The sequence below is a fragment of the Salarias fasciatus genome, chromosome 18 (assembly GCF_902148845.1).
Source record: "Salarias fasciatus chromosome 18, fSalaFa1.1, whole genome shotgun sequence".
Taxonomy (NCBI): Eukaryota; Metazoa; Chordata; class Actinopteri; order Blenniiformes; family Blenniidae; genus Salarias; species Salarias fasciatus.
The window spans coordinates 28,425,719-28,442,117 of NC_043762.1; the positions used below are offsets into that span (position 1 = coordinate 28,425,719).

The 16,399-nt window shown below is 45.8% G+C and overlaps 1 protein-coding gene across 1 annotated transcript in view; it reads right to left on the reverse strand.

Annotated features, from left to right (window-relative positions):
- Nucleotides 1–13,123, reverse strand: part of ak5 (adenylate kinase 5) — a 70,141-nt gene extending 57,018 nt beyond the window's left edge. Inside the window, exons 1-6 of the mRNA XM_030115453.1 lie at nt 13,108–13,123; nt 12,776–13,068; nt 11,421–11,607; nt 9,454–9,621; nt 6,423–6,595; nt 2,381–2,494 (exon numbers count right to left, since the gene is read on the reverse strand). Of these exons, the coding sequence (XP_029971313.1) occupies nt 2,381–2,494; nt 6,423–6,595; nt 9,454–9,621; nt 11,421–11,607; nt 12,776–12,835 (702 nt within the window). The 5' untranslated portion in view covers nt 12,836–13,068; nt 13,108–13,123. The remainder of the gene's footprint in view (nt 1–2,380; nt 2,495–6,422; nt 6,596–9,453; nt 9,622–11,420; nt 11,608–12,775; nt 13,069–13,107) is intronic.
- Nucleotides 13,124–16,399: the final 3,276 nt, after the last annotated feature.

Here is a 16,399-nt window from a genome sequence, read left to right on the forward strand (position 1 = left end):
AATTACAGCAAACACAGCAGGACGCGACAAGAAGCACTGATGAATGTTGACTTTCAGGTTAAATTTATGGGAAATAAACAAATTATCATCAAGTTATTCTATTTTATTTTAATTTTTTTCATGAAAAAATTCACATATCATATGTGCTGCACAGTGAATCCATATATTATCCTTGACACTACATAACGACGAAATTAAAAGCAATAATTAGTGATCAGACAACTCATTAGTGGCTTTCACATTTAGCAAAGACATGCCGTTTAGTTTCTTTTAATAAGCACAGTAAGCCTGGTGGCGGTGCACTGCAGCGAGAGATTCACGCACACATTAACCAGTAATTCAATTAATGCTGCAAAAACAAATTGATCTGTGAAAAGAATTGATGTTGTAACAATCAGAAACTCTCAGATGAGACGCTTTGTCGTATTAACCACTGATAATTTGCTGGTGATGTAATATTTTTCGGTATTTTAGTGGTGATGTGGTATTACATACACCATTATGTAATAAACAGCATTCATCACTGTTTCCAGATATATTTTGACCGAGCCATGAATCTAATGGAGTCATAAGCGATGGCATAACATCAAACATTCATCCACTCCTTGAATATTAATCTGATGTCCTTCCTTCCCTTAACGCGTCTGTAATTATGAGATTAAAAAGTCAAACGGCCCTCATGCTGACCCCGAAGGACCCCGGGCACGCCATAAACCACCGCCTGCTCATTTAAAGGGAGATAAATGTTACGTGCGCTTAAATGTTATTAAGAGAATCAATTCCTCTAAAAGCAATCGACCATTTCGACTCACACACAATCAGTCACTCAACCGTAAAAACTTTCCATTAGAGCGGCGGCGGGCAATTAATTCCACCGAGGGGGCCAGACGAAAACCCCGGTCCGCTGTGGAGGGAGGGCCGCGCCACAAGACCCCCTCGGCCCTGCTCCGGGTTTCAGGACAGCTGCTGATAAAAAAAAACCAGCGCGTCGCATGAATTTCACCTGCTGAACTGTCTGCACTTTGGTTCTCCGATTTATCTGCACGATAATGGAGGTAAAGGACAACGAGCTCACACACAGCGACCCGCGGTGGACCACTGAGGTCTACCGCATCCAGAAACACTGACATCATCTGTTTATCTGTTAAAGAGCCGAGCAACAACCTCCAAATGCTTTTTCCTTTTCTTTCAGTGGACTAAATTCACCAACATCGTGTCAAGAGGTCGATGTGATCCGCCCGGGCCAAAGGGCAGCGTCGACGTCGCTCGCCGTTCGTTTCCGGGACACTGAGCACCGCCCGGGCAGCGGAACGGAAAACATGAGCAGCAGCTGAAAGCCGCCGTCACTCGAGGTCGGCGCCGATCTCAAAAAAAAAAAAAAAACCTCCACCAGATCAAACAGACATGAAAATAACAATAAAATAGATTCTATAAGGGAACGTGGACGGTTTCCTTGGAGCCCAGCCTGAGTCTCAGACAGCAGAGCAGCTGATGGTGGCGCTCAGATCTGAAATCTGTGGAGATAAAAGCCGGGCGGCAGCTGCAGAGAGGAGCTGAAACGGCTTTGTGAGAAGAGGCTGTGAGAGCGGCTCAGCACACACTAACTTTCACCGCGTCTGACGCCCGAACAGTCGCTCTGAGGCATCCTGGACGAAATGTCGGCATGCATCCCCGACCAGTCGCAAGCTGAAACAATCTTTTAAAAACTCATAATGCAGAATGATTCTGGGACGGCTCATTACTGAGCAGAGCGTTATCGATGAGGCCACTTTTTCCCGTCACAGCAGGAGGTCGCTCACTGCTTCCATGAAATCATAAACACCATAACAGCTGCTGAAGTTTCTCTGAGCTTTCTGAACTGTGTCATAAATAAAGTCCGCCGCTCACCGAGACGGCTGTTAGCTTTGGCAATAACCAGATAAACTGCTCCTCTGCGTGTGTGTGCGGCTCTGGCCCTGCTGGTTACTGATCTCAGGCGTCGGGAAATGAAAGAAGCTTTGTATTTTTAACTTCACAAGTCAAACGCCGTCATTACATTTTCAATTACATCGCTTCAAAGGAGCTGATTCATATGTCTGCAGATTAAATGAACTGAATTCTCTTCTAAGAAAAGAGGGAAAACGTAGCGGTGAGCTGTTATTTGTGTGCAGTTTCACTCCACCTCACGTTTACAGATTCAGAGTTTCACCCGTGTTGCTTTGTCTTCCCTTCATAAATGAATCCAGTGTGTTTCAGTTCAGACTCTGTTTCTTTGTGTATTTTAAATTTCTTTTGCCAGCGGTACATCAGCGATTGCAAAACAGAAGAAATAAACCTGCAAAACCATCTGAACTCAGGAAGCGAGCGGCTTGCTGGTCCCGAATGAACGTGTGAGACTGACCTGGTCTTCGAAGGACAGCGCCTGTCCCACGTCTCGAGGGAAGCCGTCGATGACGATGCCGTTGGCTTCCGGGATCTTCATGATCTTCTGCTTTATCTCAGTGATTGTGGTTTCCTGAAGAAACAAATTCACAACGGTTTATATTCATGGTGAATCAGTGCCTTAAAACAGCAGATTCATTTCTTCATGCCTGCAGCGACTTCACTGGAATTCAAACATCAGTTTTCTGCTCTTCCAAACTAAACTTTGGTTTTCAGATGATTTCTGTGCTCCACACTCAACACTACATGCACAGCACTTCATGGTTGTATTTGTTCTTTTTTCTGTGCCAGGAAAAATGGTCATTTTTTTGCACGCGGAGGACAAAATGTGGAGGATAAAATCTTATCTGAGCACAGTTCCACAACAGAAACAGTGGTTTGATGTATCGGAGTGCAGCAGCAGCAGGGTGACGGCGCCGGGAGCTCTCCAGACCCGAGAGTGCCAGCGTCTTTCAGCATCACTTACTTCCTCATGGCTGGAGGAGGTCGACATGTTTGAACGCGTCTCTCCGGGCAGAGCCCGTCATGCAATATGGCAGCCGTGGATGAGCAACGCTCCCATCTAAAAATAACGTCCGTCACACAGACGCTCAATTTCCCTCCGACCGCCGGAACGCTAAGTCACGGACCGAACCTCATCTCGATTTCATCAAACAGATTAACGTATGCATGTCAAATGAAATGAGAAAAGCTGGCGTGGGGAGGAGCGGCGAGGAGCGGCGAGCAGCGGCGAGGAGCGGCGAGGAGCGGCGAGGAGCGGCGAGGAGCGGCGAGGAGCGGCGAGGAGCGGCGAGGAGCGGCTTCAAACCGGCGTTTCCCTGATGCTGCTTCCACAGTCACACACTCATCATCTCTCATATAAGAAGCGGATGTTTTACGGCTGTTCAGACACTAAGCTGCCGTCTGAGATCCCAGCCACTGATTACCGTGAGGGGTCTGCAATATCTTCAACGGGTGTCGTGTTGCTTTGTCGCAATTACAGCGTCCATTAATATGTGATGCATGGCACAATGCCTGCCGAGCACACACACACACACACACACACACACACACACACACACACACACACACACTCTGCTGTCATCTGGAGCATTACGGTCACACAGGAGTGAAAATGAAGCAGGAGTGAAAATGAGGAATTACAGATAGTTACTGAACTGAAATCAGGCTGTAGTTTTTTGGTATCTGTAGTTTTTCATTATTTTTCATCCATAAGTAGAACTAACAGACAGAATCATTGCTTTGTATCTATATTTGTTATGATATGTCTGTCATATGTACTGTATATCTACTGTTTGATCAAAAAACTGAAATAAAGTTTTAAAATTTGCACTTTTAAACTCACTAATGTGGCAAACAGTTTACTCATATTCATCAAAACATACTTTTTTTATTGTAAATATCAGGTATGAAAGCTATAAACTCCCTTTTAGACTTAAGTGGAAAATCCCTGACATGATAAAACCACAAGGTTTTCGAGAAACACTCTCCAGACGATGACTTGCTTCTGATTCAAACCCACTCGTAAGTCGAGCCTGGCTCACCACAGCCCCGCCGCCTCTTCTCTCTCACCCTCTCAAGGTCGTACTGTCTCTGTTCCTCTGAAAACACCAGACTCACAGAGCGACCTGATGGAGACTTGGAAACGCACTTTAAAAACTTAGAAAATTCTATTGTTTCCTTCACTTCTGCTCTGGGAGTGAACAATGCGCCGGGGTGGCGCTCACCCAGCAGCAATGCCCCGCACGGCAGAAACAGCTGCAAAAACATCAAACCCAGTTTGACATTTCACCGGAAAACAAAGACATTAAGAAGTTTTCACTTCTTCAGCTGTAATTTTGTTTTTTTGCTTTGTTTCTCTTTAATTGACAGTCAGTCCAAGACTGAACCAGCAACAGTTCTTCCAGTTCTTCATTTCAGAGCAGGCCGACCATCCCAGGACGCATTATTAGAAAAGCGGTGGGGATTTCAGAGGGAACATAAGTTCAGACGCCCGCTCGGTCACATGACCCTGCAGAGACAGCGGCGTCTGGCAGCCCGGCCACGGTTCAGGCTGAATACTGTGAATTATTTACACCAAAGCACAGTCACTCGAGCTTTCTGCACACAAAACTGCTTTTGTAGTCTGAACTGGGGGATCGTGCGTAAAGTATTCAGCACTTTTGGGAACAACTGTATACAAACACCGCCGCCAGCTCACACCGCTGAAACCAACCCTGTGGTCTGTCCGGGAACATTCTGCCTTTAATCCTGAGTCATTTCTGGGCCAAATTTTTTAATCTTCTGGGCTGGGCTAATCACAGCAGGAAATTAAACGCCTAACAGCCACAAAGACAGGTTATCGTATGGAATGAATCGCCTGGCCGTTTATCTCACTGGCTCCTGGGCTGACTTTTGCAGAATGGCAACCGAGGAGAGGAAGCGGCCGGCCTGCCAGACGCACAATGGAAGGAAGACAGACGAGAGTTCACGCTGCTATGGAGGGAGAGCAATAAGACGGGGCGGGTGGAATGCTTCTCAGTGAGAGATGAAGTCCGTCACATCTCTGCTCTCCTTATGCAAATCAACATTCATCCAAATCCAGCTCAGACATGTAAGAATACAACAATAAACTCTGCAAAATACTTTGAAATACTAGTTTGACTTTGTTTTAATAACATCTTTGAGCTATTTTAATGCTTTTATTCCAAACCACAGCTGAGAGGATTAAGCATGAGGACTTCTAAAAGCCATATATTCCACATCAGGAGTGCAGCAGGAATCAGCCTCATCCTCTGCTGCTGCAGGGTTCCAGGTTTTAAGCTTATGGTCAAAGCTGACTGAGGTCACCTGCACCGTTTTCCAGTTAATCTGCAGGAGGAGGCCTGTTTCTAAATGCACCGGGTTTATCTGCTTCGTCTCTTCCTGCATATGCTCATATTTCACCGTCACTTTCGCTTTCCTCTCTGCAGGTTAATCTTTCTGGTGATAATCTGTTTCTTTGTTTCCGTCCATACTATCTTTCCATTTTTCACTCGTACTGTGTCCCAACCCGGAGGTCTCAGACTTCTATTCATAAAAAAAAAAATAAATAAAAAATAAAAAAATACTTAGAACATCAAATAAGCCAAAAACAGTCAAATAACATTTCTCCTTTTAACCTTCTAAATTTAGATAACACAACTCATACTAATTTATTTTACAGCATATTTAGCTGTTTTTGCTTTTATAGGTGTTTGTCATGGTTTCTACCTTTTTGAACTAATATAAGTTTATTTATCCATTTTAACTATCTGTGTTTTGACTCTTTTTGAATGTTTTTCCTCCCTTTTTCAGTGCCTTAATCTTCTTTTTAGCTGTTTTAACTCAAAAACTGTTTTTGGAATTTTGGAAGTTTTACAAATGTTACAGTTTTAGATGTTTTTTGCTTTTGAAGAATAGTCTCTCATCCTAATAGAATGAAAATGAGATTACAATTATTGACATGCCATGTTGTGAAAGCTTGGTGGAGCCATTACAGAAGGCTGTGAGCCACATCGGGCCCCGAGCCGCCGCCCTCACCCCGACCAGCAGGAATAAAGGCTTCTTTTTGGGATTGTTGGGTCTCAGTGGAAGCGTCATGAGCTAACAAAGTTTTAATCGCCCCTAATTTATGATTTCTACAAAATTCAAAACCCACAACAAACCAGAGGACCGGAGCTGCCTGTGGTCTCCTCACTGAGATCTGCCTCAGTGTTCATGAACATTTTACAGCATGTCTGAGTCTGTCAGGATGTGAGGTTTAAATGACTGCGTTCACTTCCGGCGGTGGGTTTGCAGATATGCACGGCGTGTGACGGCGGGAGCGGCCGGGGCTGATTCTGTTATCGTCCTGGATGCTAATGAGAAGGATAAGCATCCCTCTCTCTCCAGGACATTTCTGATGTGCACGCTGCTAATTAGTCCCTTGTCACGTGAACGCAGCGATAATGACCTGAGAGAAGCTGGACCTGCATGTTGCAACCCCTCCCCCCCCCCGCTACCTGTGGCGCCAGCTCTCCGTTGGTGATGATTTTAGCGATCAGACTCCACTTCCTGTTGCTGGTGGCGTTGTGGATCATCTTTTTCCTCAGCAGCTCGCCCACAGACACGTACTGGAAGCCGTAGCGCTCGGCGATCTTCAGGCTCTGGGTTCCTTTACCGCTGCCAGGGCCACCTAGAGAGAGAGAGAGAGAGAGAGAGAGAGAGAGAGAGAGAGAGAGAGAGAGAGAGAGAGAGAGAGAGAGAGAGAGAGAGGGGGGGGAGAGAGAGAGAGAGAGAGAGAGAGAGAGAGGAGAGAGAGAGAGAGAGGGAGAGAGAGAGGGAGAGAGAGGGAGAGAGAGAGAGGGGGGGGAGAGAGAGAGAGGGAGAGAGAGGAGAGAGAGAGAGAGAGGAGGAGAGGGGGGAGAGAGAGAGAGAGGAGAGAGAGGGAGAGAGAGAGAGAGAGAGAGAGAGAGGGGGGAGAGAGAGAGAGAGAGGGAGAGAGAGAGAGAGAGAAGGAGAGGGAGAGAGGGAGAGAGGAAGAGAGAGAGAGAGAGGGAGAGAGAGCAGTTGATGTTTTTGTGAGTGATTCTGACGTGTGTGTGTGTGTGTGTGTGTGTGTGTGTGTGTGTGTGTGTGTGTGTGTGTGTGTGTGTGAGTGAGTGTGAACATTGCGTGCGTGGGTGTGTTAGTGTGGGCGCATTTGTGTGTAAGTGTGAAAGATCCAGGCTGTGTGAGCCTGAGTGTGTGTGTGTGTGTGTGTGTGTGTGTGTGTGTGTAGGCTCTGTATGACCGGACTCTGTGTGTGTGTGTGTGTGTGTGTGTGTGTGTAGCTGCTGGTGTGTGAGCAGCAGAGGACGCAGGGTCGGATGCAGATGAGAGAGGACGGTATGTGTGTGAACCTCCTACATCTGCAAACATCACAGGAGTGGGATTCGCAAAAAAGTCATGATATGTTCTCACATTTTATGCAACAGAAATTTGTGCATTAAATGTTTCCAGAACCACATCCACTTTATCTGTTTGGAGTTTAATAGTTCATGTGGCTTCCAGGCCTGACGGCGACGCGGCGCTGCAGCCTGACAGGCCGGCTCCCCGAGCCGTCGCTCCCTGGACGGCCCGGTGTAAGCACCCGTAAAAAGCTGTCTCGTGGTCTGAATGCTGCTTTTGCTGCTGGACAACTGCGCTCCGCTGCAGGATTCAGCGCCGCTGTCATTACCACATAAATGTCAACCGCTCCAGAATCACTCCTGGTGGAAAGCCAGAGCAGCGTGAAGTGAAATTAGTGAGAGAACAAACTGCGTCACTGGTCATTTGCTCCATCGCCGTGTCATTGTCAGGATTGATTTTTGAGGGCGAGGATGAGAACCGTGTGCGGCGAAGACAGGAAAACTGGTCAGCGTTAATGTGTTCTGTGCTTGAATTTGTACTGAGTGAATTAGATGAAGATTCCAGAAAGGTGACTGTACACAGAAACAGAAACGCTCAGAGAACGGTTCGACAGTGAGTTCAGAGCATCCTGCTGGAGCTTAACTGATTGATGATTCTAATTATTTTATGACTGACTTCATCTCTGAACACGCCTTTTTCTAAACTATTAGCAGCACAGACAGCGGCTCGAGGCTGAACTTTCCCAGGGTGAAGTATTTATGAACACACAAACCACAAGGACATTACAAGGTGGCACGCACAGCTTGAACCTTTCTTCTGTCTTAAATAAATAAATGTGTTTGGCAAGAAGTTTACTTCTTGATTAACTGCTTAACTAGTATTACTGACTGTGATCTGGTTAGTGGTATAGATAGGCTACCTCCCTCTACATTTCTTTTTCCTGCTAAATTGCAAATCAATGGAAATTGGTAGACGGGACTGCTGCATTCAGCAATGCTATCTGTTTCACTCTGTTTACTTTATGGTCTTGCTACAGTTAGACTCAAGTGACATTTTTACGACTACTGCAAAGAGTGCATTTTATTTTTGCATCTGGGAGAGAGAATTAAGCCCTAAAAATGGAATAAATCAATAAAATGTTGAATGATGAGTTTGAGTGAAGTGCCTATGTGGCATTTAGTCAATATTCACGACATTTGTTTCGACTTATAGCAAAAGGAAGACTCTCACAGCACAAACAGCAGCTTCTCCGTCTGATTGGCTTCAGAGCGGAGTATTCTGTAATGCCTGACCCAGTCTCCCCTCCACCGTCCTCCAACCACACATCACTGCCGCGCGAACCTGGCAGACTCAACATTCCCCATGATCCTCCACAGAGATGACAGCTGCCGCCGTCCTGCTTTCCCTTTGAAACGGGCCTCGGCGTGCTCACAGAGACCGGCTCTGTGCTGCGAGGACAAATAACCGTCCTGCACTCCGCAGACGCCGCCAACATCCCACCAGCAGCAGAGCGGGCCGGAGCTGAGACGCTCAAACCAAACTTCCAATCAACCAGTCAACAAACAGGCTTCCTGAATGGCTTGATGTAGTCTGAGAGAAAGTGTGTCACTGTGCTGCTGCCAGCCGTCATTCATCAGATTAATGTGTGTATTTGACAGGTCAGTGCAGCCGCGTCAAGGAAATCAGATTAGACCGGCGTGAGTGTCGAACACACTGAGTGACATGCAGCAAGATCTCACCCCGCTGATACCAGCCGAGAGGCGGAGCCATCGCAAAATACCAGGAAACACACACACACACACACACACACACACACACACACACACACACTGAGCCTCGTGCATTCTCAGCCAGCCCATGTATTTTTAGATCAACACAAACTCAAACTCTGCATTTTGCCAGCCTTATCATATGAGCAGCCCTCTTTAGGGAGACGCTGATTGCAGTGTGTTACCATGTTTACGCACACACAGAGGATCTTTACTGCTGTTTCTCATCTCATGGAAAACATGAGTCAACTGGGACCCGGATCGCTGCTGCAATCAGAACCATCGGAGGAGGAAACCGTCACCCGGCCCCGAACGTTCCTCATTCTTAGACCGTGAGAGTGGACCAGGATTTCTAGTTTTTGTGCGTGTGTGTGTGTCGTGCCGGTCTCCTCACCGATGACGAGGATGACTTTGGGCCGCGGCCTGTCGGGGTCGAACACCTCGTACTCCTCGATGAGCTCCGCCGTCTCCGACAGGTCCGAGTCGCTCTCAATGGAGAACTGGCTGATGGGAGGGAGGCGGTCGTATCGTCTGTAGGGAAAGTTGGGGCTGTCGGGCATCACTGTCACGCACACACACACACACACATACACACAAAGCTATAAATGAGCAGAACTGATTGCCCTTACCCAGATTTCCCCCCAGAGCTCAGAGCAGACATTTAAAAAAAAAAAACCTCACACACCTTGAAATAAATTATCCAATATTTCAGCCACTCTCTAATTCTCTCTTGGCAATTATTTAATTTTACAGCATATTCCATTTCAGAGCAAAGGAAAGTCGCATCTCGTAGCAATCAAACAGCAAATCAGGGCTGAAGCTGCAGAGCTGCTTTGTTCTGTTTGGTAATTATCCTGCCGTCGCGCAGTGAAAGCTTCGATTATATAACATTCAAAACTAACAAAAAAGAAAGATGGCTGAGCACTCAGGACCTGACAGCTGCCATAGCATAGACGTGAGGGCAGTATTATCTCCTCATACGTTGGATTGATGATGCACAGTTAGCGATGGAAATACATGTAATTATTAAATCTGAAAAATCCGATTCATGAAATTAAACAAAACAGAGAAGGTTGTAGATGACAGCTGGTGCTGCCCCAACTGTCTGAATGCTAACATGTTTTGTATTCTTGCCTTTTTTCACAATTCTAACACATAAGCTAAGCCGAGACAGGAATACGTTTCGGAATCAAGAGCAGGATTCCCTCTGAGTTTTCTTAAAAGCAGCGGATCTGAGCGCAGCCTTCAGCCTGCAGCTACAGAAATCAATACTCCCGACTCTCTGGTAGTTGAAGCTGCAGCCGGGAAAGTTTCCAGACAGCTCTGTCACAATGATGCAACAAGACAAATGTGAGAGCGTCAGAGCCGGAGTCCGCCCTAAACGCTGCTGTTTTAATCTGCGCGGTGTGAAGGCTTTCTCCATCCGTCCATCACTCTTCTGGACCCTGTGATTGAAGTTAGAGTCACGGGGCGCTGGAGTCGATCCTGGCCGACGCCGTTCGAAGCCTGGCTAGTCCATCAAAGGACAGAAGTGAACACACGCACCTGTGGCTGAGTTATCGTCACCAGCTGATCTCAAATGAATGTTTCTGGACTGTGGGAGAAAACCTGCAGCATCTGTTCTGCAAATTCTAAACATTTTGCATGAATTTCCTGCGTCACCCGCTGGTTAAATAGATAACTGATGAACAGAGGGCCTCGCAGGATCCCTCTCACATCAAAAATTAACTGTGTATTCTGTAGCCTCTAACAGGTCGGGGACGGCGGCTCAGGCAGGTTGAGCTATGAAGCGCACGGCGTTACGTAACAGCCGAAACCAGTGTTTGCCGACAAAACTTCAGGAGAGCCAGTGACCGAAGCAAATCCTTCAGGTGAGAGTAATTATTCACACAGCGGAGCCTCACGCCTTAAGCTGAAAGGAAAAAGTGTCGATGTTCATTACTTTAAAAATCTATGAAGTTTTATGAGTTGAAGCAACAGTTTCAGCGATGGAAACACTGAGCTGCTGTGGCCCTGATACACACACCGAGGGAAAGGGAGCTGTGTGTGTGTGTGTGTGTGTGTGTGTGTGTGTGTGTGTGTGTGTGTGTGTGTGTGTGTGCGCACGGCTGGCAGCTTTCTCAGCAGCAACTGCCAAATAATGTGCAGAATATGCTGGCAGTCTTCTCGTTCTGCCACAAAAATTTGCCAGAAATATGATGGATTGGAACAAAGTGTTGGACTGTGGAATGAAATGGTTTCTGGTTTTAGAAAGAAAAAAAAATAAAGATCTTTTAAGACTTTTAAGTCAAGATAAAACTAAAAAATGTGTCATTTTAGTGGATAGAACTACTAAATAAGTAGATTCCAGAGAATTCTCACCATTTCTGAAGAGGGACCGGCGTGACTGGCCCCCGTTGAGGGGGGGCAGCGACTTCTTCTCCCCTCCCACAAACGTGTCCCACCGCACCTTCTCTGTTCCCCCGAGCTCCCTGGCCTTCTTCAGACAGCCCTCCAAGTATTCGATGGGGTCATCGGGCCGGTAGTACATCAACCCTGTCAGCAGGCTCTGGAGGAAACGGAGGAGGAGGAGGAAGAGGAGGAGGATGGGAGGAAGAGGAGGATGGGAGGAGGTCAAACAAGTGAGAGAAGTTTGCTCTGACTGCATCACATCTCTATCCTGTGACACTGTGGCACCTCAGTATTAAAGAGGGGGTCTGATTGCCCCGGCTTGGCTCCAGCAGCGCTAGAAAAGCATCCAGTTTGGTCGCAGGTCTCTGAAATCGGCCTCGGCCTGGCAGATAAACACACATCCCTGGTTACTGCGCTGTGTTTGTGAAGGAGAAAAGCCAAGGACTATGATGGATGAGAGAACTAATGCCAGACCAAGGCGCCGGCCAAGTGCGTGTTTGTGTGACTTTTGTCCTCTTAATCCTGAACAACACCTTCCTCTGAAACTTCCTCCTCCACCTCCACCCTCCTGAGTGAAAACACACCGAAAACTGTCTCTGACAGGCTCCTTCAGTCAGACTGATCGTCAAGCACCGTTTAAAGCAGTAAAACGCATTTAAGAAGATGATGATGTGTCTCTTCACTGACTGTAAATACACAGGCTGTGGCTGCTTGCAGTACATTAGCTCTATGACTCTGAGGATTGAGTCTAATTAAATGGATGAGCCAATTTGGCATCCCCCAGGGGGGATTATTATTGTGTGCTATTGCTCCATTAAACTCTAGTGTGTGTATGCTTAAAAACGAGGAGCAACTTATTTCTACTTAATGACTGAACTTCTAATAGAGCATCATCATAATTGTGTTCAAGCTTCTCCTCTAATAGCTTCACAAACTGCTGATTTTAGATACAGTCTTCCGTCCATTAGAACACCTTGAGTTGATGACTTTATTTGGAATCATATTTCTGAAATGCATTTTAAAGCTGAATGTTATTATTTTCCACTCACTCTGTTCTCGTTTTCATTTTTACAAGTGCTGAGTGCAATATAATCCAAAATGAATGTGAAGGCTGACAGGAAGCTGCAGGTGTTCCGCAGGGTTTCAGTGAACTAACAAACCTGGTGCAGCTCATGCATCCAAACAGGTGGATGGCACTGACGCCTGCCATAACCATAAGATACAGAGAGGAGGATCTTTACCGTCGTGGTGCCGTGATTTAACGTTTAACTTTAACGCTCCGAACAAGCATGTGCACGCGCAGAGCCCGGGTCATCTCATCTCACCTCAAAGAGTTGCGGGATCTCCCGCCGCGCCAGATACTCCTTGGCATCGTTGGTATTCATCTCCAGTCGGATTTCCTCTGAAATCACAACTTGTCCGAAGCCCGTTGTTTCTGTCTCTCTCTCTTTCTCTCTCTTGATCCCTCTTTCCTCCAGTCGCGCCAGTGGAAGGTGTTCTCTGGCTGATGATCGAGCTCCCTCCTCACAGCTCTCCCCTCAGCGCATTTTGCCTCCGTCTGGACTTTACAACTGGATTCCTGCGATGCCGATGCCGCCGCCGCGCCTCCTCCTCCTCCCCCTCCTCCTCCTCCTCTTCCTCCTCCTCCTCTTCCTCGGTGATGCGGATGCGCGGCTCGTCCGTCTTCCCTCCTCCTGCCGCCCCGCTTTCCAGCGCGCAAGTGTGTGCGTGCCTCCTGGTGTGCGCCTTGGCGCGGAGGTTGCGCGCACCGCCTCCACGTGGCGTTCTTTTTTTTTTTTTGTTAATCACTCGTGGTAATGAAAAATGAGGTGATTGTTTTATTTCACATAAAGCAGATTGGCAGATGGAAATAGAACACGTGCATTCCAAAGATCTGAATTTAATACAATTTTCTGACAAGACACCTGTAAACAGTTTCTCTTCATATGTTATAATACCGTGAGCCATGAAAGCCAAGCACATTTGAAGTGATTGCTAATGATCACCACATTGCATCATGCTAAATAGAATATATAGTTAATGAAGGGCATTTCCAGACACTGCAGGAGGCACTTGGAGCCTCCATGGGGTCTTTAGTAAGGAAACAGCTTAGTTTGGGACAAATTGACATATCTATTTCATTTTCTCTGTCGGACCATCTTGTTACGTTTTCTCAGTAACAGCACCTGCAGGAGGCTCTCAGATTCCCAACATGTTGCTGCATTTTGGTCTCACTTTGTGTCATTTGGCACAAATGTCAGTCTTCTAAATTCTTCAAAGCAAGTCCATAAAGGAGGTTCCTGAGCTATTGTCCCTGCAGAAAGTGTATAAGTGGATGTTTGCAGACCTCTCTGGAGGTACTGCACTATTAAGGTACAGAGCTGATCAAAATTCTTATTTTTGTATGTTTTCTTTTCTTGGACATAAGCTGCAAGAAGCTCTTGCATCATATTCAATTGTTAATTTTCACTCTTTATTTCCTGTGTGTGATCTGCTTCATCACTTTTTACATGACGTTTTGTGTGTGTGTGTGTGTGTGTGTGTGTGTGTGTGTGTGTGTGTGTGTGTGTGTGTGTGTGTGTGTGTGTTTTGCCTGCAGCTCCTCTCTAGACTTGCGTGCTGTTTTAATTTGAGGTTAGATTGAGACCAGCAGTTCAGAGAAAGGTGAAATCTGCTGGTCAGTGAAGCTTTTTTTAGGCAGCCCAGAACTCGGAATAGGCCAATTGTGTTTCCCGGTTTGTTCCATAGGATTTGGTGCTTATAGGCCACTAATCCTCTTGACAACTGGAGAGCTGTCTCAGTGGCCCCTTCGGTTATATCACCCAATAGCGTGAGATTAGTTGAGTGCCATTGAAATTCCCTCTGATGCTGCTTGTCCAGCTGACTTTCTTCTCGCTGACGTCTTCTTACCAACTATGTGAAGGATGTGTGCCTATTTTCCAGCCACCATATGGGAAGACTCTTTTATTTTTAACCATACTTGCACATTGACATTACAAGCATTTTATAACATCTGCTGCCTGTGATAGCCATGTCACTTCCCATTACGAAGACACTCGCCAATTAGCGGGAAAAGGCTCTTTAATATGGAACAGTCGGCATCGTTTGACATCCGATCCTTTCCTTACTCTCGTCTGGCTTTAATGGTGATTCATTGAATTAAACATGCAGCCAGCTGTGTCCTGCACAGACACTTAAGTGTCACTCTTCAGGGTCAACGTACACACAGTACGAAGACAATGACTCATTAAACAAGTGACTCTTCACTGGGAGAAAGAGCAAAGTTTGTGTTACTACAATAATATATGCAGCAGAGTCGGGAAATTAATACAATATTGTGTCTTTACCAACATGACTTTTCGGAGGAAATCTTCCCGGGAAAAACCATTTGACACACACAGCCCATATATTCATGCTTCAGAGTCAACAGGTATTTTTTTTAATCAATTTTCAGCATAAAAATAAATTTATTTGCACCCCGATGTATTCCCTATTGGATGCCACAGCGCTAAGCCACAACCACCAGCAGAATTATCTGATAACCTCACAGAGGGGCAATCAGACAGACTCACAGCAATTACAGCACTGATCCACAGAAATTGAATCAATTAAAAACAAATTATCGTGAAGTCACACATTTTCTGCAAGCCAAAGACATTTTATATCAGTTCAAGGGAAGGATGGTCTCCAATTTCCATTTTATGAGGAGGAAAGCTTCAAAAATAGCATGTAGACAGAAACCCAGAAGAATCCAATTGCAACACTGAATTATTTTTATTATGAGCCATATTCTGAATTATTGCGATTGTATTGATTCTTTGTCAGCATGTATATGCAGTGTGTGTTTTGCAACACACTCCACATGACACCTGTTGCACAAGAATTGGGCGGCATGCTGTACTTGGGCTTTGGAAGCACTGGACAGGAACTGATGTGACTGTGTGGCATATAGCTCAGAAGAGATTAATCCTCTACAATATATTTTGTAAGACACAGTCGTAGGATTTTCAAGTCAATTCAGCTTTATTTATCTAGCTCCAAATACAACACAGTCATTTCCAGGCACTTTTACAGAGAAAACCCAACAGTTCCACATGAGCAAGTTAAATCTCTTGAAGTTTTCAGAGGGATATGTGCTAGTTAGATATACCAGCAGGGGTGATGAGACTGAGTGACTGTGGACATCTTTGAACGTTTGGTGTGAGCAGAACTATCTTGTGATAGTGTGAAGATACCCTCTTTCTGAATCCAGGGTGTCTGTGTGGACAGTGACTGGACTCACTGAGGAACATTGAAGTCCTTTAAAAGAAGGACCCAATCATCTCAATATTTTGAGGTGGCTGAGGTCCTTTAACATCTGTCACACCAAGCTGAAGGTGTTCGGAGTCTGTGGCTGTGAGCGCTATCCTCTGCATGCGGCAGCAGGCTGAGGGTGGCCGACAGACAACAGGCTGAAAAAGAGACGCCTCTGGACTGTACAGGTGGTCTCAGAGAGGAGGTTCCTGTCCAAACTGAAGTCCATCCAGAGCGATGTCCCTCATTTCCGTGTCCTGTCTACAGCAGGAGCTCCTTCTGCTACAGACTCACTCCACCTGCAGAACAGTGTCACAGGAGCTGCTTCATTCCTGAGGCCATAAGAACACAATTCTTATTCTTCTTTGTGAATAGTGTTTGCTGTGTTTTTTGTGTTGGTTCCTTTCTTCACATGGTTATAATAGTCACGTTAAGTCCTGCATATTAATATGTAATACTTTACTTTTTCATTCTGAGTCTGTTTCAATTGATTTTTGTAAACTTTGTGTTATATTATATTATATTATATTATATTATATTATATTATATTATATTATATTATACAACAATTTCTCATTCATAAATTCTGTTCTATTTTATTGATATGTGACGTATTCCTTTAAACATGACGTCAGGAGTTCAAACAGCTCGTGGGC